At 36.4% G+C, this 26,020-nt stretch overlaps 1 protein-coding gene across 3 annotated transcripts in view; it reads left to right on the top strand.

The window, feature by feature from the left end:
- The first annotated feature begins 503 nt into the window (after nucleotides 1-503).
- LOC140242633 (E3 ubiquitin-protein ligase E3D-like) overlaps nucleotides 504-26,020 on the top strand; it is a 41,742-nt gene continuing 16,225 nt past the window's right edge. Inside the window, exons 1-8 of one of the 3 annotated variants that reach the window (XM_072322387.1) lie at nucleotides 504-643; nucleotides 2,265-2,594; nucleotides 3,719-3,968; nucleotides 4,605-4,671; nucleotides 5,145-5,323; nucleotides 6,001-6,203; nucleotides 7,019-7,262; nucleotides 8,441-8,560. In XM_072322387.1, coding sequence (XP_072178488.1) covers nucleotides 522-643; nucleotides 2,265-2,594; nucleotides 3,719-3,968; nucleotides 4,605-4,671; nucleotides 5,145-5,323; nucleotides 6,001-6,203; nucleotides 7,019-7,187 — 1,320 coding nt within the window. In that variant the 5' untranslated portion in view covers nucleotides 504-521 and the 3' untranslated portion in view covers nucleotides 7,188-7,262; nucleotides 8,441-8,560. Of the gene's footprint in view, nucleotides 644-2,264; nucleotides 2,595-3,718; nucleotides 3,969-4,604; nucleotides 4,672-5,144; nucleotides 5,324-6,000; nucleotides 6,204-7,018; nucleotides 7,263-8,440; nucleotides 10,019-26,020 lie in introns of those variants that run through there. The other 2 variants (XM_072322386.1, XM_072322388.1) reach the window with 2 other exon arrangements.

Raw genomic sequence — 26,020 nt, 5'->3', positions numbered from 1 at the left:
TGTGGTGATTAGTTGCAACAGCAGCAGCATGCAGTAAATTGCAGGTACTCTGAAAAATGCTAGAACAGTCTTCTGGGGCCATAGGGGCGTTTCATCTCAAGCGTTTTGCCATATTTTTTTTCTGACAAAATAGTTTGCTCTCAGCCAATCAGATACAGAAGTTTCAGTAGCTTCCAGTAGTTTGTGATAAAAAAAAAATCTTGAAATCTGAAAATAATATTGATGAAAATTTATCAAAATGCTCCTCAGTCCAACCTAGCCAGCGCCGTGACTCTAGCTAGCCTCTTGATGCCGCCCTCTCTTGTCGGCTTCCTAGCGCACCATAGAGCTGTACAGCTCTATGGCATGCACACACTGCACGCGTCATACTAGTAATCCTTTGATGCAGCATCGAATCCTCGCAGCCTATTCTGCTAGCGGAGCGGGCAGCGCGACAAATCAGCCTGCCGCCCCGGCCCCATCTTACCCGCGGCGGCCCGGCGGCACGTGCGTTAGATCTACGTATAATCTTCGGCGGCGATATGGGAGACCCAGTATTCTATGGCGAATTCCGAAAGCAGCTAAAAGCTGCCCAAATTTCTGTTATGTTTGGGAGTATGTTGACGTTTCCAAACAACATAAAATTGAAAGAGGATGGTGGAAGGTAAGTTAGTGTCATTAGAGTTAAAGAGGAATGAACGGAAAAGAATCCCGACAAGTCGGTGCAGTGTAACGTTCCATCGCTCGTAGTCCCGTATATTCAAAAAATATGAAGTAAACCAATTCTCTGAACTAGAATAAAGCGAAGCGAAACTCGTGTCATCTTACTGTAGGCACACCTCTCTGTAAAGCTGTGTTAAGTGGACGTCATGAGGAACAGGTCGCATAAAGGCGCTTTACGTTAGGGCCTGTTTAATGGATCCAGTCTGTACAACAGCAACTAAAGAGATGAACTTGTATGTGTCGTCTACTGTTGATGCATTCCAGTGCAGTGCAAGTGGTCATGGTGATGTCCCTAGTACTAAGTAGTAGTAACGTTATAGTAGTACACTAGAGTAGTAACTGTGTTGTTAGAGGGAGAGAGTGCAGTGTCAAGTGTTTGTAACATGCTAGAAGTGTATTCAATCATTATTACACGATTAACCGAGAAGCCTGCTCAACGTTGCCAAGCCGATTTTGCAAATCTTGTACGAGGTGTTCTTTTCTGTGTCAACCGTATGTTTAGGCATTCAATACTCCATCGGACCATAGATAGACAGATTGCTCCCCGTGCCCAATTACTACAGTGCACTCACTCCCGTTATATAGATCACGGTTAAAAGGAAATCCCGGCTACAACAAAGTAAAATTTCAGGCCGTAAAATTATCCACTCTTAGTTATTCTTTATTGTTTATTTGTTTCTTTGATAGTGAAAGCTTGATAATGAAAGCTGAGACAATTGCCAGTCCTGAGGACTTCGTTATAATGGGAGCCGGGAGTCCTTCCACTGTAACATAATTATTAATATTTTACTTAGTTGTCAAGCAGTGGAATATCTATTTTTTCCTTCGTTCCGAAAATAATTGTCTGAGTGTGAATCTCTTTATACCAGGTATGAGATAAAGTCGTGAATATTCAATACTGAATCAAGCGCCTTTAAGCACCACCCACAACAACGACTCTATTGACTAATCTATAGTAGAGGTCTATGGGATTTGTATTGGTCCTGTTGGGTGTGTTGGTTGGTTGGTTGGTCTGTGTGTCTTGTTGGATTTGTTGGTACATCTACCATATATTGAAATTGAGTGTGATAGCTGTTGGTTTCTGTTGCAAGTGTAGGACTTGCTATTTGGGATCTGATCCATGATGTTTGCAATGTGTTCTAATCTACATTGTAAATGGGAATCTTTTGACTGTTGATTGGTTTTTCTGTTTAGTCACAACATTATACCAACAGAAACCAATACTGTAAAGCAAGATCACTTGCAGTACATGCTTTACATTGGTTTATAGGTAACCTTCACATTAGTTTGTCTTTATGTCTTATTGGCCGTGATGGTTAAACTAGCACAGATTAAATCAAATTTCTATTCATGTCCTCTGGGATCATACATGTGTACAGTTAACAAGTTATACAAATGGGTCTTGTATTATGCTTTTGTGGGCAAGATTCTCCTACCATGTCTCTTCATGATGAAAGCAATTATTTACTTTTATCTTTAGCACTGATCAGCTCGTGACCAACCCTCAGTCTAACAGAGTGTATTTTCAGCACTATTTTTGATTAAATCTTTCTTTGCTGTAGGGAGAAATTAGATGGAAAGTGTGGAATTGAAATCAATCCACATTCTATACGACTTTCTCTTGGAGGACTCTCAACTGCCTGGACATATATTCTACCAGCTGGCATCAGGGCTCTGCCAGGTACTTGCAGTGGTCTGGAAATGATCCAGGGAGATGGCATACAAATGAGGATTCAACTTGAGATGCCAGAGGAGTGTGAAGCTGCAGAGTCAAGGGAAAGAATGGAATCCACAGGGAATGAGACTGGTGACCAAATCTTAAGAGCTTTGACCCATCCTGATTGTGAAGTAATGTGTGCAAGATGTGATGCAGTTCTCATCTCTCCTTCTGGGTAAGCCAACTTCTTTAACCCTTTGAGGATGAGTCCTAAGTGTACCCGTGCAGGTGTTTATGGGAAATGCGTGTTTTAGCAAAATTAAATAAGAAGAAGAAAAAAAAAAGCGAACTCCACAAATTCTTGAAGTCATAATTATGTTTCTTTTTAGTCTTTTTTTAAAAACATTTTCAGAGAGGTGTCAGAAGAAATGGAATATCTGGCTATATGTTTTAAATAAGATAAAAATATTTTATACAATGTACCTCATAGATGTGGTTGAGTGAAATGATACTAGTGGAATTAGTACAGCAGGGAAAGGGCAAGATAACTGTATATTGGCCTGAAACAGTCACTATACCTGTGATTGATTGTCTGGTACTTTCAACCTGAAATGAAAATAATCATTTAGTTGCTATTTGCTTGTGACACTATACAAAAGCATTAATTGCTTGCATTGTGTATGTGATAGCATTGAATAAACATAGCTGGAGAAGAGTTGACAAGATTCATCTTTATATATATATATGTATCATATGTAATATATTATATGATATGCTGAAAATTTTCCAACATATTATCTGTTGCAGAAAACAGTGTGGTGCAAGTTGCTCTGTAGATAAGTGCAGTCGTGATGAATGATTTGAGCACCTTTGACCACCCTGTTAGCTGACTTGCTTGGACTTTGTACAACTGTTTTAACCTGAATATTTGTCCAACTTCAAGTACAATTTCCATATTCTGTTCCATTTGCTTTACAGTAATTAAGGGCATTAATTTTTTTTTTTTTGTCAATCATCGATACTTATGTACATGTATGCTACTGGTTTTGTGAAGGCATATGTAGTCAAGTTTCTGCATTCATAATATAACAAACAAGTAAGACAAATTCATTACACATTCAATAACTTGTAAGCCTTTTCATGGAAGATTGTAGAGCATTGCCTTTTCCTAATACCATTATGAAAATGTTTATGTTTTTTTATTACTTTGAGCATAATCAATTTATCAAAAGTACTCTGTGTTAAAGGCTCTGTCAAAGCAGTATTCTGCCATAAGTAGTAAGTACAAGAAATATGTTTATTTGTACACAAAGCCTGTGATAAGTGTTTCTGTAAATTTGTGTTTTTCCTTCATGTCAGAGGCTTCCAAAAAGTACTCCCTCTTCCAGAAGGAGATTGGACTGATTTGGCAGGGGACATGTGGTGTTGCAAGAGTAAAGTGATAGCAGAAAAAAGAGGCAAGATGGCAAGTCTCCATCTATCTCCAGACCAAGGGACAGTCTTGGTCGATGACCTCCACTTCATCATTCATTCTGCATCCTTGAGGAAGGGATCGGTTGCTATGGAGAAGAAGAGACCAGGCAGACATCGGCAGACTTCACAGCCACTTGTGAGTAGCAGTCAATGACACCACATAGTATGATGTCTCACTCCTCTATTATGACTACAGTGCAACTCACATTAACCATTGTATTTATATCATCAAAAATGAAAAAAAAAAAAGAAGAAGATTGGATTGCATGGTGCCTGAGACTCATTGGTGTCATCATAATTTGTGTATTTGGGTAGTTAGTAAAATTACAGATTTGTAATTTCATATTATGCAGTAAATACATGTATCATAAGAAGGTAAAATGGGTATAAGTCATTTACAGACAAGCTACAGGAAGGGCCTGTACTGGCATAGCTTCCTGAGCAGTTCCTGTGCATTCAATCTCCATTTTGAGAGAGACAGAGAAGTAAAAGTATTTGCTATCATTTCATGATTAGATTTCATGTGAAAATGCTTTCAATATTTCTTTCACTGTTTTTTTTTTTTTTTTGTTGTAATAAAATGCAATTGTAGTATTAAGTTATGGATAGGGCAAATCTGACTGTAACAGGTTTGATTGTAATTTCATAAATTGCAAATAACTGGCAAGTGAAATGAAATGAAATATCATTTGATAGTTTTCTGTTTCTCATGAGAAAACTATTCAACCATGTATTTTTGTAAAGCAAACTATCCTTGTTTCCTTTCTCACAGGCTCCAAAGTCTTTCTGTGTGATATGCCAAAGGTGTAAGTGCATCGTAGGCTCCATAGACAATCAGGGTAAGAGTTTCTTTCTTCCTATATATATATATATATATATATTTTTTTTTTTTTAATAACCGGTGCACACCGGGCTCAACCAGTGCACACCCCCCTTATTTTTTGTTAAAAACAAAAGAAATAAAAACTTTTAAAAAATGAAATAAACCCAGAAGCGGCACCAGAAATATTAAATTGTGCCCCTCCGGGATCCCCCCTTTACAGAATTCCTAGATCCGCCCCTGCATTATTTCACTTCACTAAATCCTATAATTCATTGAGTGAGAACAAACCAGGAGCTTAAGTTTACAATGAGAATTATGTCTGTCTACATAGAGTAAAGTACTCTGTGGGCATTCGAATCAAAGAGGAGGCTGGCAAGTGTGATGATGTTTCAAAAGCTGAAATTGGTGACTCCCTTAGTTTGTAAAGCTTTCTGGTGGTGTAAAATAACTGGTCCTCACTTCCATTGCCTGAACTTTTTCCATCAACAGATGGCAGCAGTCAGCTAGAGACAACCAAACTCTACCGGTATGCAGTACGAGTCTCCTGTCATTCCAGATCAAATCCATTGGAACAGACTTTTTCTTCCCTGTTGGTGACACAGTTTAAACATCAGATGACCTTTAAATACATTGTTGAGGACGATGAAGAACACAGACCAAGGCTTCTGGTAAGACTTTAATAATTCAACTTTTATAAGTATTAAAAGTGACTGTTAGATCAGCATAAGTTGGTTCTGAACAGAAAAATTCTACTGAATTAGTTGCATTTTATTATTATTATTATTTTATTTATTTTTTTTTTTGCAGTATTTTAAAGCTGATCAACTGGAACAATAGTATGAAATACTTTTGCGCAATGTCTTGTTGGTAGTCCTTTCTGGAAATTGAGTTGATGACAACTGGATTATATTCATGATCTCTAGCCATGTCCAAAGGGGTAAGGCACACAAAATTTAAAGTTCAAAATTTTTGTGAGGTTTATCCTTTTAAAAATATTTGTTTTGTTTACATATTGAATGAATAAGTATGTAAACTTTAGGCCTTTAGGGCAATCCCCCCCCCCCCCCCGATATATACTAATGTAATGATACTGCTAAAGATTACTTTACTGACTAAAATGATCATTTAGAATTCTCATCACTAGCCAGGATGAAAGGTCCTCATTCTTGACCAAAGGTACTGATGACACAAACAGTAGGTGATTCTCCCTTTTTACCTTATCACAGGACTATGAATGCTAGAAATGCAAGGATAAGGAGAAGTACACACAAGAGTAATAAACCTTTCATTCATTTCTGTCGAGGAATGCTGAGGTATATAGGTACATGTCTGAAAATTATTACAGGTCTGGCTACTGGGAATTGACACACAGTTACTACATTCAGGAGCGCCCTCTTTCAACAAAACACTGCCAGGTAGCTACTGTTCAGCCTCCATCTCAGTTTGTCATGATGCTGCTCAGAGAGATGCTGAGAGAGAAGTGAAGTTGGAAAGTCAAAGAGTGATCAAGGTTCTTTACCAAACTTGCCAGTGTGAGACAGGACAGAGGTTGGTATTTCACCCATGCTGGCTGACAAAATGTTACTTCTTTAGTAATTCAGCTCTACAAATCAAAGTAGCTCTATGCTTCCTACAGTTGTAATAAGAGATATAGATTCTTGGTGGCTGTTTGTCTGACACATGAAGCCTGGAATTCAGTAGATCTCTGAAGTTTTTCTGTAGATATTAGCATTTCAATAATTCTGCAATTCTAACTTGATATGTGTTAAGCTATTCAACTTCATTCCAGACTATTGTGTTCATTCTTTTAGAAGTAATAGATTTATGATGCAGTGAACTATATTCATCTTAAGAAGATACAAAGTTATGCAAAATGAAATGCAGATGTTTTTTATGTCTGGCTATGCATTCATAAAAGACTGCAAGGACACTTCTATTAGTGGCAGAAAAATAAATGACGTAGCCTCAACGATAACACTGTTTTCAAAATGTTAGTATTTTTTGTTTTCAGATTTAATTGTGTTGTTAACTTTGCATATTTAAATGTCGTGGACAGTAGAAATAAAATGTACTGTAGATGGTAGCCATTCAAAGGATGGATCTTCATAGCCCATGGTGGTGACATAGCTGTAAATCATTATATCATTGTAATCTTTTTTCAGTTATATAGTAAGATAATATCACTGATGTCCTTACCCTTTCACCTCATGACGCAATGTATGATCATGTACATTTTCCTTTAAAACATTTTTACTGGCCTGTCTTAAAATATTTGCTGTTAGTATAAAATATGTTTTAAACCTCTGTTTATATATGATTTCTCATAGCACTGTATCCCAACATCCTATCTCTAAATTTACCAGATTGGCTGAGGAATGGAATCGTGACTTAATGGTGCATGGCGTCACACTGACCACCGATGCATGTCTAGAGCTGGGTTTGATTCTAGCAAGGAGCACCTTGAATGCCCCACCCGCCATGAGACACAGGAATGGGTTCAAGGTTGGATCACTGAGGTTTGAAGACAGGTGACTACTGGCTGAGAAGTAGAAGACTTTGATTCAACCTGTAGCAGCCAACAAGGACACTAGGTCCACGGCACACTTGGTGAGTCCAGTGACATGTGGACAATACATTTCTGACCATTTCCAATATATTTTCTTTTTCGTGTTAGCCTTGAAACTCCTCGTTTACCAGAGCTCAGTCATGTGTACATCCTTTTTCCTTGCAAATTATTTGCACAAAATACTTTATCAGCGACTAACTAGTATACCAAAGTGGTAGACCAAGATGGTTGATTACAGTTTTTTCCACAATTGCTTGACACCACTACAGGCATCATTAACTAATAGATCCAGATTATGACAGACCTTAAATTGTGTTGGATAGTGTTCATATCCTTTTTGTTTCTGGGTAAAGAAAAACTAAAGTGAGAAAGATTGTTCCTTGAGTATACTTTGATAGAGCTGGTCTGGGGAACAAAGTTTTTCTTTGACTCATTTCCTGGTTGTAACTTAAACTTTGCAAGGACTTGGGAGAGAGACTCTAGGACTTTTATGTGTGACTCAAGGCCTTTAGATCCTGCTAGCAGTAATGACCATACATGTTGAAAGTGCATACTGTTCATACAAAGTAGAGTGTACCTACCAGTGAAAGTATGATGTCATTCAGTTTGTTAATGATGCTGCAGATGTGCTCACATCTTAGAATTACTGTAAAAGTGGATATTTTTGCGCAAGTAATTTTTCGCATCCAGCCAAGTGAGACGAATTTCGCATGTTTTTAATTCTGCAGAATCACGACAAACTACTGGAACATATAGCGAGCAAAAATATTTGTGTGCTTTTATTTTCACACTGGTTTCTGGTTGCGCGAAATGTGAAAAACTTTCAATGCTGTGAAAATTTCCACTTTTACAGTATCAGAAGTATGTGTTTTTCTTGCTTACTAACTTACATTGGTAGCAACTCTTGTATTAACTATGGAAATGAACTTGCATAACATCTGACCGTAGTCTGCTGCAAAATGATACCCTCCATCTGTGGGCAGATTTCAGATTTATTTTTGTGGTAACTGCCAAGAATTCCTCAAGAAATTGATCAAAAGGAGCAGAAAAGCCACCTGCAGATCCTTTAATACACTTTAAGAAGCTTCTTGACCCTTTCAAACATCACCCCCTTTGTCCAGAAGTCTAACAGTAGTGACACATTGAGTCTTTTATTTGTGTATGTTGCTGGAGACATCATTCTGTAAGTATGATTTTCATTCATTTTCTTTCATTTCAGACATTTGATGGGAAGGATCAGCTGTGATTGATTACCAGCTAGTCCTCACAGCTACATGTAGTCTGACAAGTTTTGCTGCCATCATTATTCCTAGTACACACCTGGATTCCATAACTGAAGGTTTGTTTGTTTTTTCTGGAATATGGATCAGAGAATACGAAGTTTGTCTCAGTTTGATTTTCATTCCACAACAATGCCTATCAGAAAATGTATGGTACAATTTCCTGGAAGTTCCAAACATAACAGAGTTAGCTTCCGTCGTTTTTCTACTGATTGCTTGATTACTGTAACAGAATGTTAACTCATTGTGGATCCATGCAGTCCATTCAACATTGATCCATTTGGAATCTTCTCATAAATACAAGAAATAACTAATGTAATATCAGTTCAGTCAACAGTCTGCAGTATATTATTTTAGCACACATGTGACATATCATCCCCCTCAAAATCTTCCTAACCAGTAATCGTCCTTTTGATATGTTTTACAGTATTTCTAATCACGAATTTTTCAAATGAATTAGAATGATGTCAAGAATTACTCATATCAGCAGAGACTGGTGTTCATGTTCGCAGTTTTGTGTGTTTGTTTATTTTTTTTTAACCATGATCCTAAGCTTTGCATTTCTGATACTTATCCTTATAATGAAGGAAACCTGATTAAAAAAATGGTATGAATAAATTATAGTCTACTATTTCTTTTTTTTAAATGTATGAAGAAGACAAAAAGTAGATGTTGGAGATGAAAATACAATGTACTAGTACATTGTACTGTATGGAATTGATGTGCATATTTGTCATTGTATTCTCTTGATAAAGTAGACTTTCACAAGTCCAAACATGTGTTTCTGACTGAAGTCTCTAGATTTTATTAAAAAAAAAATGGTATTTCTTGCCATCAGTGAAATTAATAATTACAATGTACTAAAATGACCTGTTTTTAGAATAGATTGCAAGGAAATGAGTCTTTCTCTTTCATTTCATATTTTTTTGCAGACCAATCCATGTAAGTTTTAATGAAATCTTAGCCAAATATGAACAAATCTACAGCTGGAGTGTTTTGCACAATTTTGGTAAAAGAACCTGATACTAAATAAATTTGATTCATGCATATCAATAGCTCAGCACAAGAAATGATAAAGCATATCAATAGCTCAGCACAAGAAATGATAAAGCCACCACCACTCATGTTGGCACAATGAAGGGTATTTCTGGTGTCTGTTTTGATAGGGCTACTGTACAAGAGATGCACTGATATATGGCTTTGATGGTCAAACTGCAAATTGCTGGGTTTAGATGAGCAATGTTCATTTGAGTGATTTCAAACAAACTATCTTTTCGACTAGTTTCTTTACATACGCTCTACTTGGTAAATACATTTACTATGAATGAATGCACAAATAGATAATGAAACAAATGCACATATAGGTAAATAAATGCATGAACAAATAAAAAAGAGATGAATTATTAGATGAATATATAAATAATGGGAAGAGCTGAATAACTACATGAATACATGGTAGCTTGTGGAAAAGGAAGTTATTAATGTAATGTACTTGACAGACAGAAATAAAATGATATAAAGACTGCAATTGCCCATATTTTCTTACATGGTTTCTGTCAGATCTCGTGTGAAAGGATGCCTTGTTTTGTGACTGAGTTCATTCATGGAGTGAGCGATCATACAACAGTGTTAAAAAGGGTTACATATTAATTATGGTTCTAATCAAGTTCATGATTGGTTCCATCAATGTGAACCTCCAGTAAAAGATGTACCGCTGTGTAGGACAGTACAGTGAACTCTGTATAGCACTGTTGGGATGTTCTCAACTAAATCATGTGCATTGTGGTCATGTGTAAAACTGAAAAGAATTTTCCTCTTTACTTTTGGGGTATGAAAATCATACATTCACCCCCCCCCCAAAAAAAAAAAAAAACATACATATATTCGTATATACATTGTATACGTATGTACATTGTATATATGAAGAGTTTGTTCGCAAAAAACGATAAATCCATATTTGCCAAATGGAGATATATTTGCGATTAAAGGTGAAGAAAAATAAAAAAATTTACCTTTATATGTAGTGACCAATATAATCATTATCATTTAAAAGGTATTATTTTGTATTTTATGACAGAGACCATACTTCAAAATCTTCAAAATCTTCAAAAATGGACATACAGTGTATCGGTTTTTGCGAACAAACTCTATATGTATGTATATATACACCCACACACACATATACACTACATGTACATTTTAAATGTATATTTTCCATGGGGGGGGGGGAAATGAATGTCTTATTTTAATCCAGGGAATGCTTGATGACAGCAGTTAACAGTGCGTACCCATTTTCTCTAACAGGCCACACGAGTTGATGCTTTGAGCTAGAGTTACTTAGTGCATGTATACGACATAACAGAAATGTATGGACAAAGTAATGAGTAGCGTGATTAAAGGTGTTTGTGCAAGCTTCAATCTGAAATGGGCTAAATAGGAGTAAATTGGATGAAATGAAATTGTAATTGAAATTTTGATGAACAATGAGTCATGGTAGTTAGTGCGATGATACACGGTGTACATATATTTTGGACCATGTATAACTCATTGAAAGAAAACAGCAGCAGAATGAAATGCCCCAGTGCATGCAAGAGTGTTTCCTACTTTTATCAAACTCCAAGTCATTCTCTGCTATCAGGCATGCATAGTTATATGTAGCTCAGGTCAGCTGTACTCATCCAGTCTACCTTCGATTCTAAGGCACGTTAAGAGGAAATTATCCTCCAGGTTGATTTTACATCAACTGAATTTAGCTCGAATTGATTTGCGCTTTGGAGATATTCAATGAATTGGAACATACAAAGGTGTATGTAGTATGCCATCCTCTTTCTACGGTTAGCATATATACGATTAGTGCCTATTTTATGGGCAGGTCAGTGTTTTATCTTTACAGAGGTGGTGTCAATCCGTGTTTACATGATAATCATTATGCCATCAAGTTAATGCACTTATTTGGCTGATTCCAACAGAATTAATGTTTGTGCAAATCACTCTTCAGGTGTATATTCTAGTATGAATCATAAAAGTATTCCATTGAATTTCATTCCATTCCATTGATATATTCTAATTGTGCACTTTTGTGATAAAAATTAAAGTGCAACCCTGATAGTATTGAATGATTGCATGTTGTCAGGAAAACGTTTCTAATTTCTCGTGAACTTTAAATCGTAGACCTATTTCTAGCCGTGATCCATTGCTAACCTGTAAGTCACGTCACCGCGCCATCTGTCGACGAGACCTTGCCATCTACATGACGTTTGCCGTGCGAAATGGCGATAGCGTGATACACTAATATAGTACAATATATCCCATCTAGAATCGCGTACAGACTTTATATCAACAGAAGACCGGGTCGAGAAGTTAATCGTTGCTGAAAACACGACTACAACAGAAAGACGTGCGGACTGTAGTTTGCGAAACACAAGGCCACACGCTGTAAAATAAAAACGGGTCTTTAACAGGAAAAATGATGAAACCTGCAACCCTTCAAGTTTACAGTGATAAACAAAACTTGCATAATTTGCACCCATCAGTCATTTGGTGTATTTCTTTTTATTTAATACAATAGTCGAGATTATCCTCCTCAAAACAGAGAACAGCAAAAACAAACAAACAAAAACAAACAAACAAACAAAAAACAACAACAAAAACGAAACAAACAGGAGCTACAGACGACACACGCCAAAATGCGATGAAAGACAATTAAACCCCGAGACAAGAAGCTGCCTTGCTACGTCGGCCTTTCTGTTGTTATGCTTGACATACACCCAACAAATCTTGATAACACATTGCATGAAATATCCTCGGACGTTTCCGTTTAAAAACATCGCACACTTACGGATGGATGAGATTTATTGTGAACATGTACACTGTATTCAACTGAAGAAAACCTCGTTTGTAAATGCATTTAGAGGGGGGGGGGGACAAAGACAGCTGAGTCTATGTGCTAGGGGATGGTGCTTGTTTGTTTTCATTAAAAAGAAATAATACGTAATTAAACAAGTTTGTTTGTTTGTTTGTTTTTTTTTTCAACAGAATATTAGGGGCATAGCCTGATCGTTAATGTTTGCCAGAGGGGAAAAAACACGATGATACTAAGAAGTGAATGGACGAATAATCAGACATTGTGTATAGATGCCTTGCCAAACCTTGACCACTTGACCAGCGCATACCGGCGTATCAACATTTATTTAAAACGCTGAAATATGCAGGTCTTTTTTCTTCTTTCTTTCTTTTTCTTTTAATTTGTGGGATCTTAGGCGTAATCATAGCATATTCATATTGAGTTGGATGTAAATCTAACTATAAAGGGGGCCGTAACTTGTAAGAACATTTCGAAAACTTATCAAAGATGATTTATATTAAGGGCTTATCATGTTGAAGCGGTTCACATCTTCATAAGATCGTGAAACTTCAAATTACAGCAGTACCTTATAAAATCAAAGATGAAAAGTATGAGGATAATCTATAGCGCTTGGCAAAGCCCCTTCTGTGACAGGCAGCTCGGAGAGAGGTGAGGAAGAGTTAGAATTTACACTTAAACAGAGACTGAAAAACGGTAAAGAAGAAAATACATGCATTAATTTCAGAGAAAAAAAAATATTTCAATGATTCGCACACAGTGGGTGTGGATATACGGTTTCTGTCAAGGAGGAAGAACAAATGGAATATGAGGGGAATGTTATTTAAAGCCATCCTTGCATGAAAATGTTTATCTACGTACATTTTGTATTGTACTTCACGAATTCTGTAAAAATTACGTCAGATAAAAAGTTTTGATTGCCACTTTATGGATAACTTTTACTTCTCACTCATGCAAAATCAGAGAGAAGAGAAGTTTAAAAAGTAAAGTGTTTCCGTTCCTCAGCGATAAAAGTTACACAATGGAAAACAATCAACCCACTCGTGCTGTTCGAAAAAAGAGGCACAGGATTGGTAAGATGTCCCACATAACGTTTCTTGGCTCTTCCGCCGCCCGTGCTACTTACCGATTTTCTGCATACATTCAAAAATAACGTGATTTCATGCACTGACATGACGATCACGTACTAGGTCGTGTAGTAAATGTACATTGCTCCCTCCGAGCCACACACTCCTCTCGGCTTCCCCCTTTTTGTCCTGGCTTGAATAAGTGAGTGAATGAGTGAATATCTGTGTGTGTGTTGAGAGGGATGAGGGAGGGGTCTGAAACAAGCACGTGGATGTAGACCGGCATACAAACTTGGATGAGCGTGATTTTAACCCTAAAACGGCCGGGGGAGGCCGGGAGTTGAATCAACCCCCTGGACATTTTCCACGACCATTCCGCCGCTCAATTTTTTTACCTCGCCGCCCTCTGTTTTGTTTCAACTCTTGCACATTTTTATGATTCCATTTTCGCAAAAATCGCATATATCGTTTCGAAGCTGCATTACCTTTTTTTCATGCTCGTCAGACCAAAAATGGCTCAGAAACGTGATTTTGTGTACAAAGTCAATGCAAATGGATTTTTCTCTTCTTATTGGTTTAAATTATATCATTTTAGCATAATTATGCTTGCAAAAGGTTCTGTGATAAATATTGAGGAAAACATTAAAAAAGGTCACAACAAGGAAATATAAACAAAGAAATTCATGAAGCAATAAACTACATCAGAAAGTAAATTAGATACCATATTTTTATTTCAAGTACATTGTTATGAATGCTTCAAAGAATATTTACACCAGGAATTAGGATTCTAGGTTTTTCCTTTTTGTGATATAGAGGAAAATGTATAACTTCATGTGTATACACGTATAAATTGTATTAGCATTATTTAAGTTTGCGAAATAAGATCATAAGGATGATTGATAAACGGATAAAGAGTTTTCTAACCCAAATCATCCGTTGCCGTAGCCATCGTTTAAGAAAGATGATAACCGTCGTCGAAACTGTCACAGGTAAATGCAACTTTTCAATGTGTTTAGAAACTCTTATCTATAAGATTTCAATTTCTTTTCTTTTCTTTTTTTTTATAATTTGGCAGGTTACGCCGCAGGTAACGTTTGTGCCAATTTTCATGGCGATTGCGTGATTAATGGCCGAGAGCTCTGGGGGTGGGGGGTTGATTCAACCCTCCCCCGGCCTAAGAACAGCCCCAAAAGCCCGGCCAGGTTGGGGTTTAACGAGACAAATATTGTCATAACATCCATTGTGCTGACTTGATTTCTTTGGTGAAACTTGAAAACATCACGGTATTCGACTGAATTGTATTGACAGAAATATCTAAATACGTATCACTGTTGTGTGTGTATCTGTTTGTAGGTGTCCTAGTGTGTGTGAGTGAGTGTGTGTGAGTGTGATTGTAGGAGTTTGTGGGTGTATGCATGGGTGTTTGTGTATAGATATATACATATTTAACAGTATACATATTATGTGTGTTTGTGGATATGTATTCAACTTGACTGAATTGCCTATTTCTTGTGTATTTATCGATTTCATCACGATGTTTGGCACATCTTTTTTTTCCTCCTGATACAAAGTTTGTATCCTAAAAATGAAAATTGGAAAATGAGAAGTTGTAGAAAATACATTTATTCAACATATACACAATGCAATATTCTATGTATGTATTGCATAGTGTCAGCAATAAGAGTTGATATGAATTAATGTTTTCACCTTAAGTTAGTCGCTTCCATTTCGTTATACAATGTATAAACTCTGTCTGAATTAGATTTTGTCAGAAACTTTCTTTTGTTTGAATGATTCGCCTTAAAAATGATTGAATTGTATTCGTATAACCTTAAAGGTATACTGTTTAAAATTGGGAGCTGAGATTTAGAAAATGATCGAGTTATCACATTTGATGCATATATCTAGGACAGTTGTATCACAAATATCCTACCATGTCAAACATATTAAGCCTAAAATATAAGGAGATATCTCTATTTTTCTTTTGTTATAACTATTGTTCAAATTTTGTATATTCAGCCATACTGAACATTGATGAAACTGATGAACATTTTTGCATTTAACATAATTATCGCTATAAAGCCTAAAAGCCTTGGTTGTTTCTATCCTTCACTCAGATTTTAGAACTATTTTGAAGCATTAAATCTTTTTTTTTTGGGGGGGGGGTTTCATCTGCAAATGGTAAATAATGCCTATATAGGAAAATGCATTTATATCAAATATTTCATTTTCAAATCTTAGAGAGAGAATAGAAAGAGAAAAAGAAATAGGATGAGAGAGGAAGGGGGGTGGAGGAAGAACCCCCCGATTTGCCTCAATACCCATGATTGATTGCCTATGAGCTTCAATCCAACGTCAACTCCCCAAACGGCACTGATGTCATGTATAAAACATCAAACTAGTGAAATGGGCATTAGTTCCTGAATAAAGCCGAGAAAGTTACGACCCTGACACAGAAAATGGACGAAACTGATCTCGTGATCATACACTTTCATTTCCTCTGTCAGGTTGACGATGTGATGTAACTAATTTGAAATGTTATCCTCAGTTGTTCATTCTAGGGATTAACAAGGAAATACGTTTCAGTTTTATTAATATTTTTTCATAGTCTTGCATTCTTGACACTCGATACCTTTTGATGATACAAGGTATCTTAAAAACAAACTAGATTTCGCTGTTATTTGCACTTAATCGTTTCGAAAATACACTGTCATCTGCAACGATAATCTTACTGACCTTAAGTGAAATGCACTCCATGTTTAATTTCCTTTGTTTCATAGGATACGGCTCCAATGGCTACGATACAGACATTTCTTATCGCCGCATATACAGAACAAAAAATTATAATGTTTCACACGAAGTCCACCAAATCTCGTCACAAAACGCTGATATGCATTAGCTCCTTTTATACTGACTTTATTTTGACGAACAAGTGGGGGGGGGGGGTGGGAGGGGAGGGGGACTCTAACAGCGTACATGTTCGAACCCTACGTTCAGCTTCAAACCAAACAAACAAACAAAAACCTACAAAAGAAATCCAGCCCATCTATGATGTATTATGGAGTGAATGAGCCCATTATTATTATATTTTAAAGCACAGTAATATGATTAGATGTTCAAAGCTATGAATCTTGAACCTTGAGAAACAGACACAGGCTCACTGCGTGTGAGTTTCACCCCGTCACCACTTGTCTAACCCTCCTGGATTTACTCTACCAGGTAGAGAGCCTAGAGGCCAGTCGACCTGGGATTAAGACTTCACTGTCGCTGGACCGATGGGAGCTTTGATAGGCTCTCATGTATGGAGCAGCACGTTTGTAGCTACCAGTTGTCTGACCGGAATATTTTGCCTTCGGAATACACACGAACGTGTCAGCTGCTTTACATGTCACCTACGAACGACCAAAGACTAGGAAGGAGAAAAACAAAGGAGAAAAAAGAAAAAAAAAGAGAAGCTTTAAGACCATTACCTTGGTTTTGATAGTCCTATACGCCCTAGATAATGAAACATAAGTATAAAACTCTCTATTTAAGACAGCTTCAAATTTGTTGCACGTTGATATTACTTTCAGTTGAATTCAGTTAGGTTTTCATTTTTTACACAACTGAAACGTTTAAAGGGTCGACCATAAGCAGATTTTCAGAGGAATGATTCACATTTATTTCAAAGTGATAACAAGAGCCTGGCCTTCATTCTTTCATTTGTATCAAAGTATAACATTAACGGAATTATGAAGGTCATTAAATTATTTGTTAATGGAATATCTATCATACAAATGGCATGCCTGAGAAGGACTACTCCGGGTTTCCAATGCATTCCATAAACCGATATTTTAATAAACAAACCATTCCATCTGTTCATTCTGAGTGAGTTGGTCTAACGCTCAATGATCGACAGCTCTATCTATGGGGTCATCCTACGAGACCGACACCCACGAGTCATACAGCCCACAAGTTCGACATTGAAAACAGGACCATGATTCATACAGCTCGCGAGTCATACAGCCCTTGGGTTCGACAATAGGCAAATAAAGCGCATGAGTTCGAAATTAGGTAAAAACAGCCCACGAGTTCGACAGATACAACACGGGGCTTAATGTGTCGGTCTCGTGGGCCTTGTTAATTACTTAGTGTCGAACTTATTGGCTGTATGACTCGTGGGTGTCGGTCTCGTGATGTGCACCCCTATCTATCACGGATCAGTCTCTTCAGGCTATAGTTGTTTAGAAGTTGTATGGTATATACGATCTTTATATATTTGGTAGTTAACTTTATTCACGGGAAATCTAAAGAGGTTGTCCCTGCGTTTCAAACTTATTGTAATAAAAACCAAATACGGTTGTTATTTCTTTCAAATTCGTGAGGACTTTGATCACCGCATTTTGTTCAATGATGAAATTATCGAACTTGTATTTTAACTCATGGCTTCACACAAAATTAATGGAGATTTTCTTCCATGCCCCTGCAATATTTGTAGATAAAAATTGCGATTTCTTGGGCACGAAAATACTGTCTGCATGCAGTAACTATCGAGAAAAAAAAAATGATAGAATTTTTCTTCAATTATCCATACTACAGTATGAGAGCCACAATGCCAGTATACATACTTATTGGATTACATTTGCTGAACCAGCACCAGCTCGATCATCCAAGTGTCATAATAGAAGTCACGTGACAGGCGTAGGACAATGTCATTGGATAAAGCACACGATGCAAATGAGACTATGTGTAGGGTCGAAATAGGATGACCTAGTTTTCCCCAAATTCTGCGATTTATGAAAGACAATTCTCAACCTTGAACTAGACATGTAATATTCGACGCACGCAGGTGTGAATCTGTTTAGAGTGTCACCGTCTCCCTCAATCAAGTTCACCTGTATCTCACAGATAATCATTTATGAATTTGGAAAACAAGGGACACGTTTCCGCAATACTTACCTTGTTTTCTCATCAGTTATGACTTTTACATATTTACCAACATGGTTCACAGAGCACGCTATAGTTTATCACAACTGTCAACTTTGAACACTGTTGGATGCGTCAAGTATGTGTGATGAAAAATGAGTGAGTTTCATAAATAAGTATGACGAGTTTAATTTACTTATGACGGTCGCTAGGCTACTGCACACATTAATTTGATTCATTCTGAAAACGATGTCCTTGGTAGACCTGCGTGGAGTACAAATACTACTACACACTCCTGAAATCAAAATCGAGTTACACAGCCAGAGGTAATGAGAAATGAGAGAAGAATATCAACCAACATGCCATCATTGCACCTGAGCACTGTGTATGTCGTCAGTAAAATTTGTTAGTTTTAGATATCTGCTTCAATTTCCAGTTAGCGCTGGAACGTTCTTATGACTTTGTGTGCATTAAAACACGATGTTGCTCCACTGAATGAAACACTGTAGAGTAAATATACTGATTTTATTGTCAGTAACAGCCAGAAGGGATGATAATATACACAATAATTTTTATTGAAGAAGTGAGCCTCGATCATTACCAGTGGCGGATCCAGGGGAAAGGGGAGGGGGCGCACTGGGCGCACGCCCCTCTTTATTTATTGTTAAAACAAAAGAAATTTTAAAAATGAGATGAAACCCGGAAGTAGCACCAGAAATATTGTGTCCCCCCCCCCCCTTTACGGGATTCCTGGATCCGCCCCTGATTACAACAACGTAGTTTTTATTTGAAGTCTACTCATACACACTGAATCAATCTTTCAGTCATATTAAAAGCTATCTTGCGAATTTAGAGTGCCGTTGTAAGTCACTGTATGAATGGCTAACAAGGTCTTGTATTGACTTTGTCGAACAGAGTCAAGTATGTAGTAGCTTGTAGCATTGACACCGAGCCGTGTAGTTGCATAATCCTCAAGTCGTCTTTATCCCCATCCAAAACATGAGAGAGACCCAATATAGCGCTGCTTTCGTATCGGGGGCTAAAATGTCACTTCAGAAGGCTCCTCAGTTAAGTCTATTTTTTACCATAGTCAAGCCCTGCTGGGGTTCCTATGGTTTAACGTGTCCATCGCTGCATTTCTAAACAGGAAAAGCAAACCCAAATCCTGACACATTCGCCAACGTATGACTTCGACGGCAATCTATTAGGATTGTAGTAGCTATGACAGTTTTCATGGCCCTGGTGCGGTTTTGTTCGTTACTGCCTTGTGCACTAATATCAGTAGGCCTACTCATGATCCGTGCAGTCTTATTTATCGTCCACTGGATTATTTTGTTGCATAAGGTTTTTGCATGTCTTCCAGCCCACACCTGTTAAATGTCTAGAGGCGGTTTCGTGTATACAAAGTAAAATTAGAGTATGAGATGAAGTGTCACGGCCATGTTTGCTTATCACTTTTCACCTTAATCTCGTTGATATCCTCAGATATTTTAGACTTCTGTATCTGTCTGGGGTTTTTTTTTTTTTTGTCTTTGCCATGTATATCTTTGTATAAATGCGTGTTAAATTGTAATAAATCTATTATTGTAGCCTGTGTATATAGGCCACCGAATACTGACATTTCTTGTTTTACTGATAAATTGAATGATGTTTTTGAATTATTGCAAAGTGAGAAAAAAGATATGTATCTTTTAGGGGATTTTAACATTGATTTGTTGAATTACGGTTCTCACAGCAAAACAAATGAGTTTGTAGATATGATGTTTTCTTATTGTATGTACCCATTGATAGACAAACCAACTCGTATTTCAGTAAATAGAGCCTCTTTAATATATATACAAATAGATTTGAAAAGCAATTTCACTCTGGTATAGTTTATGATGATCTATCAGATCATTTCCCAATATTTTGTCTGTCTGAAGAGAAATTTCAGTGTAACAATAGATCATGTAAGTCTGAAAGATATAAAAAACGAATAGTCACTGAAGCTAATATGTTATTGTTTAAACAGGCATTGGAATCAACTGAGTGGTTTGATAGTTCTGAATGTTCCCAGTATAATGTTAGTTATGATATTTTTATTGATAAGTTTTGTGTATTATATATGATAAATATTTTCCATTGCAAAGGATTCAACACAGGAAAAGTGTTAAGTTAAAGCGACCTTGGATTACAAGTGGTATCGTTAAATCCATTAATCATAAGAATAGATTGTATAAAAAAAAAAAAACTCTGGGAAGCCACAAGTCTCGGTTTATTCAGAAATACAAATATTATAAGAATAAGCTTGTTAATATTATTCGTAAATCAAAACAAATATGTTATAAGAATTTATTTTCTTCACTGAAAGGCAATATGCAAAAAACTTGGAAAGAAATTAACACCATATTGGGCACTAAAAAACAACACAAATTTCCGAACCATGTACATTGACAATATAAAATGTACATCAAAAGAAGATATAGCCATGCAATTCAATAATTATTTTGTAAATGTAGGTCAAAAATTAGCAGAAGCAATATCAATCTCGTCAAGTTAATTTAAAAATTATATTTCTTCAGGAAATGTTTCCTCCTTTTTTATTTCACCAACTTCTATTCACGAAATAATTGAAATAGCTTCTTCGTTAGATACATCAAAAGCATCTGGGCCAGATGATATACCCCGAGTAGTCAAGGAATGTATTCATTATTTTGCCAAACCTTTGTGTGATATTTGTCAATGCATCATTTAGCTGTGGTTTCTTTCCAGAAAAATTGAAGACTGCAAAAATTATTCCATTATTTAAAAAGGGTAAGCCTGAGTATATTTCAAATTACAGACCTGTTGCAATTATTTTAGTTTTTGCCAAGCTGTTAGAAAAAAATTCTGTATAAGAGACTTTATACCTTTCTGACAAAGAACAATTTTTTAATTCCTGAACAGTTTGGATTTAGGAAAACTTATTCCATCTCATTGAGTATTATTCATCTCGCTGACTATATATTACAGGAATTTGAAATAGGAAACCTTTGTTGTGGAATATTTATGGATCTATCTAAAGCATTCGACACCATCGACCACCACATCTTATTAAAAAAAATTGCATTATATGGTTTAAGAGGAGTGGCATTACAGTGGTTTCAAAGTTATTTACATAACCGGAAGCAGTATGTGGTGGTCGATGGTGTTGAATCTTAATGCCTCAGTGTGAACATTGGTGTACCACAAGGCTCAGTTCTAGGAACTCTATTATTCTTGTTGTATGTGAATGATATTGTGAATTCCTCAAAGATCTTAAAATTCTCATTATTTGCTGATGACACTGTTGTGCTTTTCTCTCACAAAGATATATCCTCATTAATTTCCACAATGAATAGTGAACTTGAAATATTAAGTGAATGGTACAAGAGTAATAAACTTTTTTTGAATTTTAGTAAAACAAAATATATGATATTTCATCCGAGAGGTAAAAAACTGTTGTTTCACGACCAAATTTAATGTTATGATTGATAATATTTCCATAGAGAGAACTGAGTCGATATTTTTCTAGGCGTATTCATTCATGAATCCCTTGACTGGAAGTATCATGTTGCAAATATTTGTTCTAAATTGTCAAGAAATGTAGGTGTTTTATCCAAACCAAAAAGTGTATTACCTTCTAATATCTTGGTAAATATTTATAATGCAATAATTTTGCCTCATCTTAATTATTGCAATGAAGTATGGGGAAACACATACAGAGTACACATTAACAGATTATACATGCTTCAAAAACGAGCTTTACGTAGTATAAGCAATAGTCATTTTATTTGTCCAAGTTCACCACTCTTTGTACAATTTCGGATACACTGTACTTCCAATTTTTGATCTGGTCAAGCTGAATGTTTTGTTATTCATGTTTAAGTATCACCAAAATATGTTGCCCGATGTGTTCAAAAACATGTTCCATATGAATTCCTCATTCCACTCATATCCCACCCGGTACCGCTACAATTTTCGTAAACCTTTTACTTATTCCACTCTAAGATTGCAATCCATACGTTTTACAGGTGTCAAGGAATGGAATTCTATCGATGGTGACCTTAAATCTAGCACTACATTTTCCAGATTTAAAGTATTATATAAACAGAGTGTATTTAGACAGATGGTATCCATGACTGACTAAACCTCCTTTCTTCCTCTACCTTTCTTTTTCTCATCTCTTTTTCTCTGTATACTAAGGATGAATGTGCGAGTGTGTGCGTGTGTGTACTATGTCTGCCAACAAATTAAGCAAAGATATGTTTTTGTGTCAATAACAGATGACTTGAGTACACATTGTGTTATTTCAATTTGGACTAATCTTCTGTGTGTATTAGTCCATATCACAAAAAGTGCTGGTTGATTGTATGTACAGTATTTTATCCTTTTGGTTTGAGGGCTCCAACCACAAGCATAAATTTGCTTCTTAGGAGACCTGGCATGTATTTGTTTCTTGTTTCTTGTACATTGTTTTATATTCTGCCAAATAAAATGAAATGAAATGTGTGTGTGTGTGTGTGTGTGTGTGTGTGTGTGTGTGTGCATATGTGTGCCTCATGAATGTGTGTGTGTTTTGTTTTGTGTATGTGTAGGTGCAGTGTGTACATTTGTGAAGTCTGTCTTTCCCTTCGTAACTTTATCAGTGTGTATACTCGCTGTGTCAGTCTGGTCTTCGCATACAATCATATCAGACAGACAGCCCAATACGTCATGTCATTTTCTAGGTCGACATCGAGCGAATGAATCTTTAGATACCATCGCTTGAATGAAGGCAGTTAACACTTCACCGCGCTCACCCTAGCCCTCTACAGATTAAAAATAGACAACATCCATTAGTTCAGACCTAAGACTGTTGGGTGCATGCAGTATGCAATCCGAGTTTCTCCTTCCTTCTCATCATCTGTGGTGGCGCGGAGGAAACACCTCGGGTCCTTCTTTTCTCTTTTCACACTTTCTCGTTGTAACAATCAATAGGGCCGACCATCATCTGCGTACAGGAGAGTCTTTCTGATTAAACAAATGCTGCTTCAGGAATCGCATCAAACCAAACCGACAATGATGTCTTTAGTGTGACACACAATTCCGAAATGACAGGAAGTGAAACAATGAGGCCGGCAACAAAAACTGAGAGCATTCTGCTTTGGCAACCACAGATAGATAGAGAGAGAGATAGAGAGAGAGATAGAGATCGAAGACACACAAAGATTAAGAGATAAGAGAGGGAGAGAAGGAAAAATGGAATCCCAAAGACAAAATTTCAAAATTCCGCGCTATCTTTGAGGGCTACGTATTACAAGCATGACTTAACTTTTTAACTTTTCTTATGAAGTGATAGCCCGTATCCAGAATGCATCTATTCAATTTTTATATATATTTATATATACAATACTTCGTTTTTATCACAATCCTATCCTTAAACCCAATGATTATTTTGATTCGGCTTGAAAATGGTCAAGATAATTAATGGATCTATAGTCATTTTCTTCATTCCTTTCCCATCTTTCACGTGTGAGCCCAAGCCAAATGTGAAAGCCTCATCTCATACGTTCCCGTGATCATTACATTTCGCTATGTCATTTCTTTTCATGAGAATCCTTCGCTGCGACAACGTCATCAATCAAGGTGCTTTCTTTTCATTAATATTAATGGTGCTCAAATTGTGCGTTTGACTGCCTCATATCATTTGTATATAGAGCCTCAGGAGAAAAGCTCCATGTAGGTATGTGCCACGGCCGCTGAGCTATTTTCCGGTGGTTGCCACATTTGTCACATTTGAACCAGACCACATCCTTCGGGACCCCATTTTCAACAGGAAACAAAGACAAAACATCTCTAAAAACATAAAGAGTGTACCTGGGACTTACACAATCAATTATCAAATGAAACTGAAACGTCATGATACCTTAAGCATACTTTCATGCTGCAGACATACCAAGGCTCAACATTGGTGTTCCGGTGGCCACTAAAAATAGATGCTGGGCCAACACTTTTAAAGAAAGAATATGCTTTTACTCGTGCCGATAATAAACTACTTCCTCCATGAAACGTCAAAACTAAATCGTTACCAATAAAATGTAACAAATTTCATTTACTTTTAAGGTCGGGACTTATGATTTACCCCAGACATAATCAGGTAGTGATCATTAGGTAGCAGCTTGTATTGATACACATTACAACAGACCGTTGAAACACGGTTTAGTTTATTTGTTTATTTATTTATTCATTCATTCATTTATGCATTCATTCATTCATTTATTCATTCATTCATTTATTCATTCATTCACAGAATGTATTAGCACACGTTTGATAAATGTTTGCTTAGAACACCCTTTTAATATCGGATTTTTATTTCAAATCTGAAAGCAAGTAAGCATACGAGAAGAAAGTAACACGTAACTCGAAATCGAGAAAACCCATTTCGTACAAAGTGATATCACATAATATCCCCTCGTCCTGGTTTTGTTCCAATTCAGCTGGCTTTCTCTGTAGAGCTCGCTAAAGCAGATTTGAATTGCGAAGCTTGCTATAGTCTTTTAATTCAAATCGATAAGCTACCCACACCCATTATCTCCTCATCATTCAGTAATCTCTCTCACATTTATCATTTAGTTCTGGTGATATTTCTATATAGAGAGATAAAAACGATCTTATATTTACCAAAAACACGCATTCCCAATTTGGCATTTCATCAAATTTAAACTATATTGCTCTCCCGTTCTTCTTCCTTCAATCAGTCGAGTACTACATTATTTTCTAACAAACAAGGTTTTTGCACACACATGTGATGCAATCACGAGGATAAAAACGGATTTCTTTCCCTCTTATTTTGTCTTTCTATCATAAGACGTATACAGCATTTGGTTTCATTACTAATGATACATGCATATGGGTACAGTATGGAATATCGAGTGAACATTTTCAACGCTGATTGGAAGACAATCTTGGATCTTCTTCATCTTGACATTAATACCTCTAGGTTTGAGTCCTAGCTGAACGGCATGGCATTTTGGAATGAACGCCGAAAAGAGGAACCCAGAGAGAAAATAATTCTTAGGAATTCATGAATAATATGCTTCCATTTTAGTGGAGTCATATTTCATCATACATCCACCTGATAGAACAAATTTCGAATGACGGATTGGAACGCCCAAACACCTCATCACACGCGAATGCCCCGAATATAAATGTATAAACGCCAAATGGTTGGAGAACTCAGTTAAAACAAGATTTATGATTGATGATGATGATGATTACTGTATTATTATTATTATTATTATTATTATTATTATTATTATTATTATTATTATTATTATTATCATCATTATTAGTACTATTATCATTATTATTATTTGTAGTAGTAGTAGTAATAGTAGTAGTAGTAGTAGTAGTAGCAGTATCATTATTATTATTATTATCATTGTTGTTGTTATAGCTTTCATTCACACGAATTCTCTTTATATATCAGCTTTATCTGAAGATATCGTTACTTTTCCTTTTCAACCTCTCTTTTATAGGAACATTCTTTTGCTCATTTATGTACAAATTATGCAAGTTCTAAAATTCAGCAAAGTTACTTTGTCTTTGTCTTTGTCTATAATATGAAATACTGAATCTTCGGAATAAAGCTCCAAATGTTCGGATTAACGCACCCTTTTTTATTTTCGGATAAACGAACAACTTTG

The sequence above is a fragment of the Diadema setosum genome, chromosome 19 (assembly GCF_964275005.1).
Source record: "Diadema setosum chromosome 19, eeDiaSeto1, whole genome shotgun sequence".
Lineage (NCBI taxonomy): Eukaryota > Metazoa > Echinodermata > Echinoidea > Diadematoida > Diadematidae > Diadema > Diadema setosum.
The sequence above is the reverse complement of the archived record's forward strand: the minus strand, read 5'-3'. Positions and strand labels throughout refer to the sequence as shown.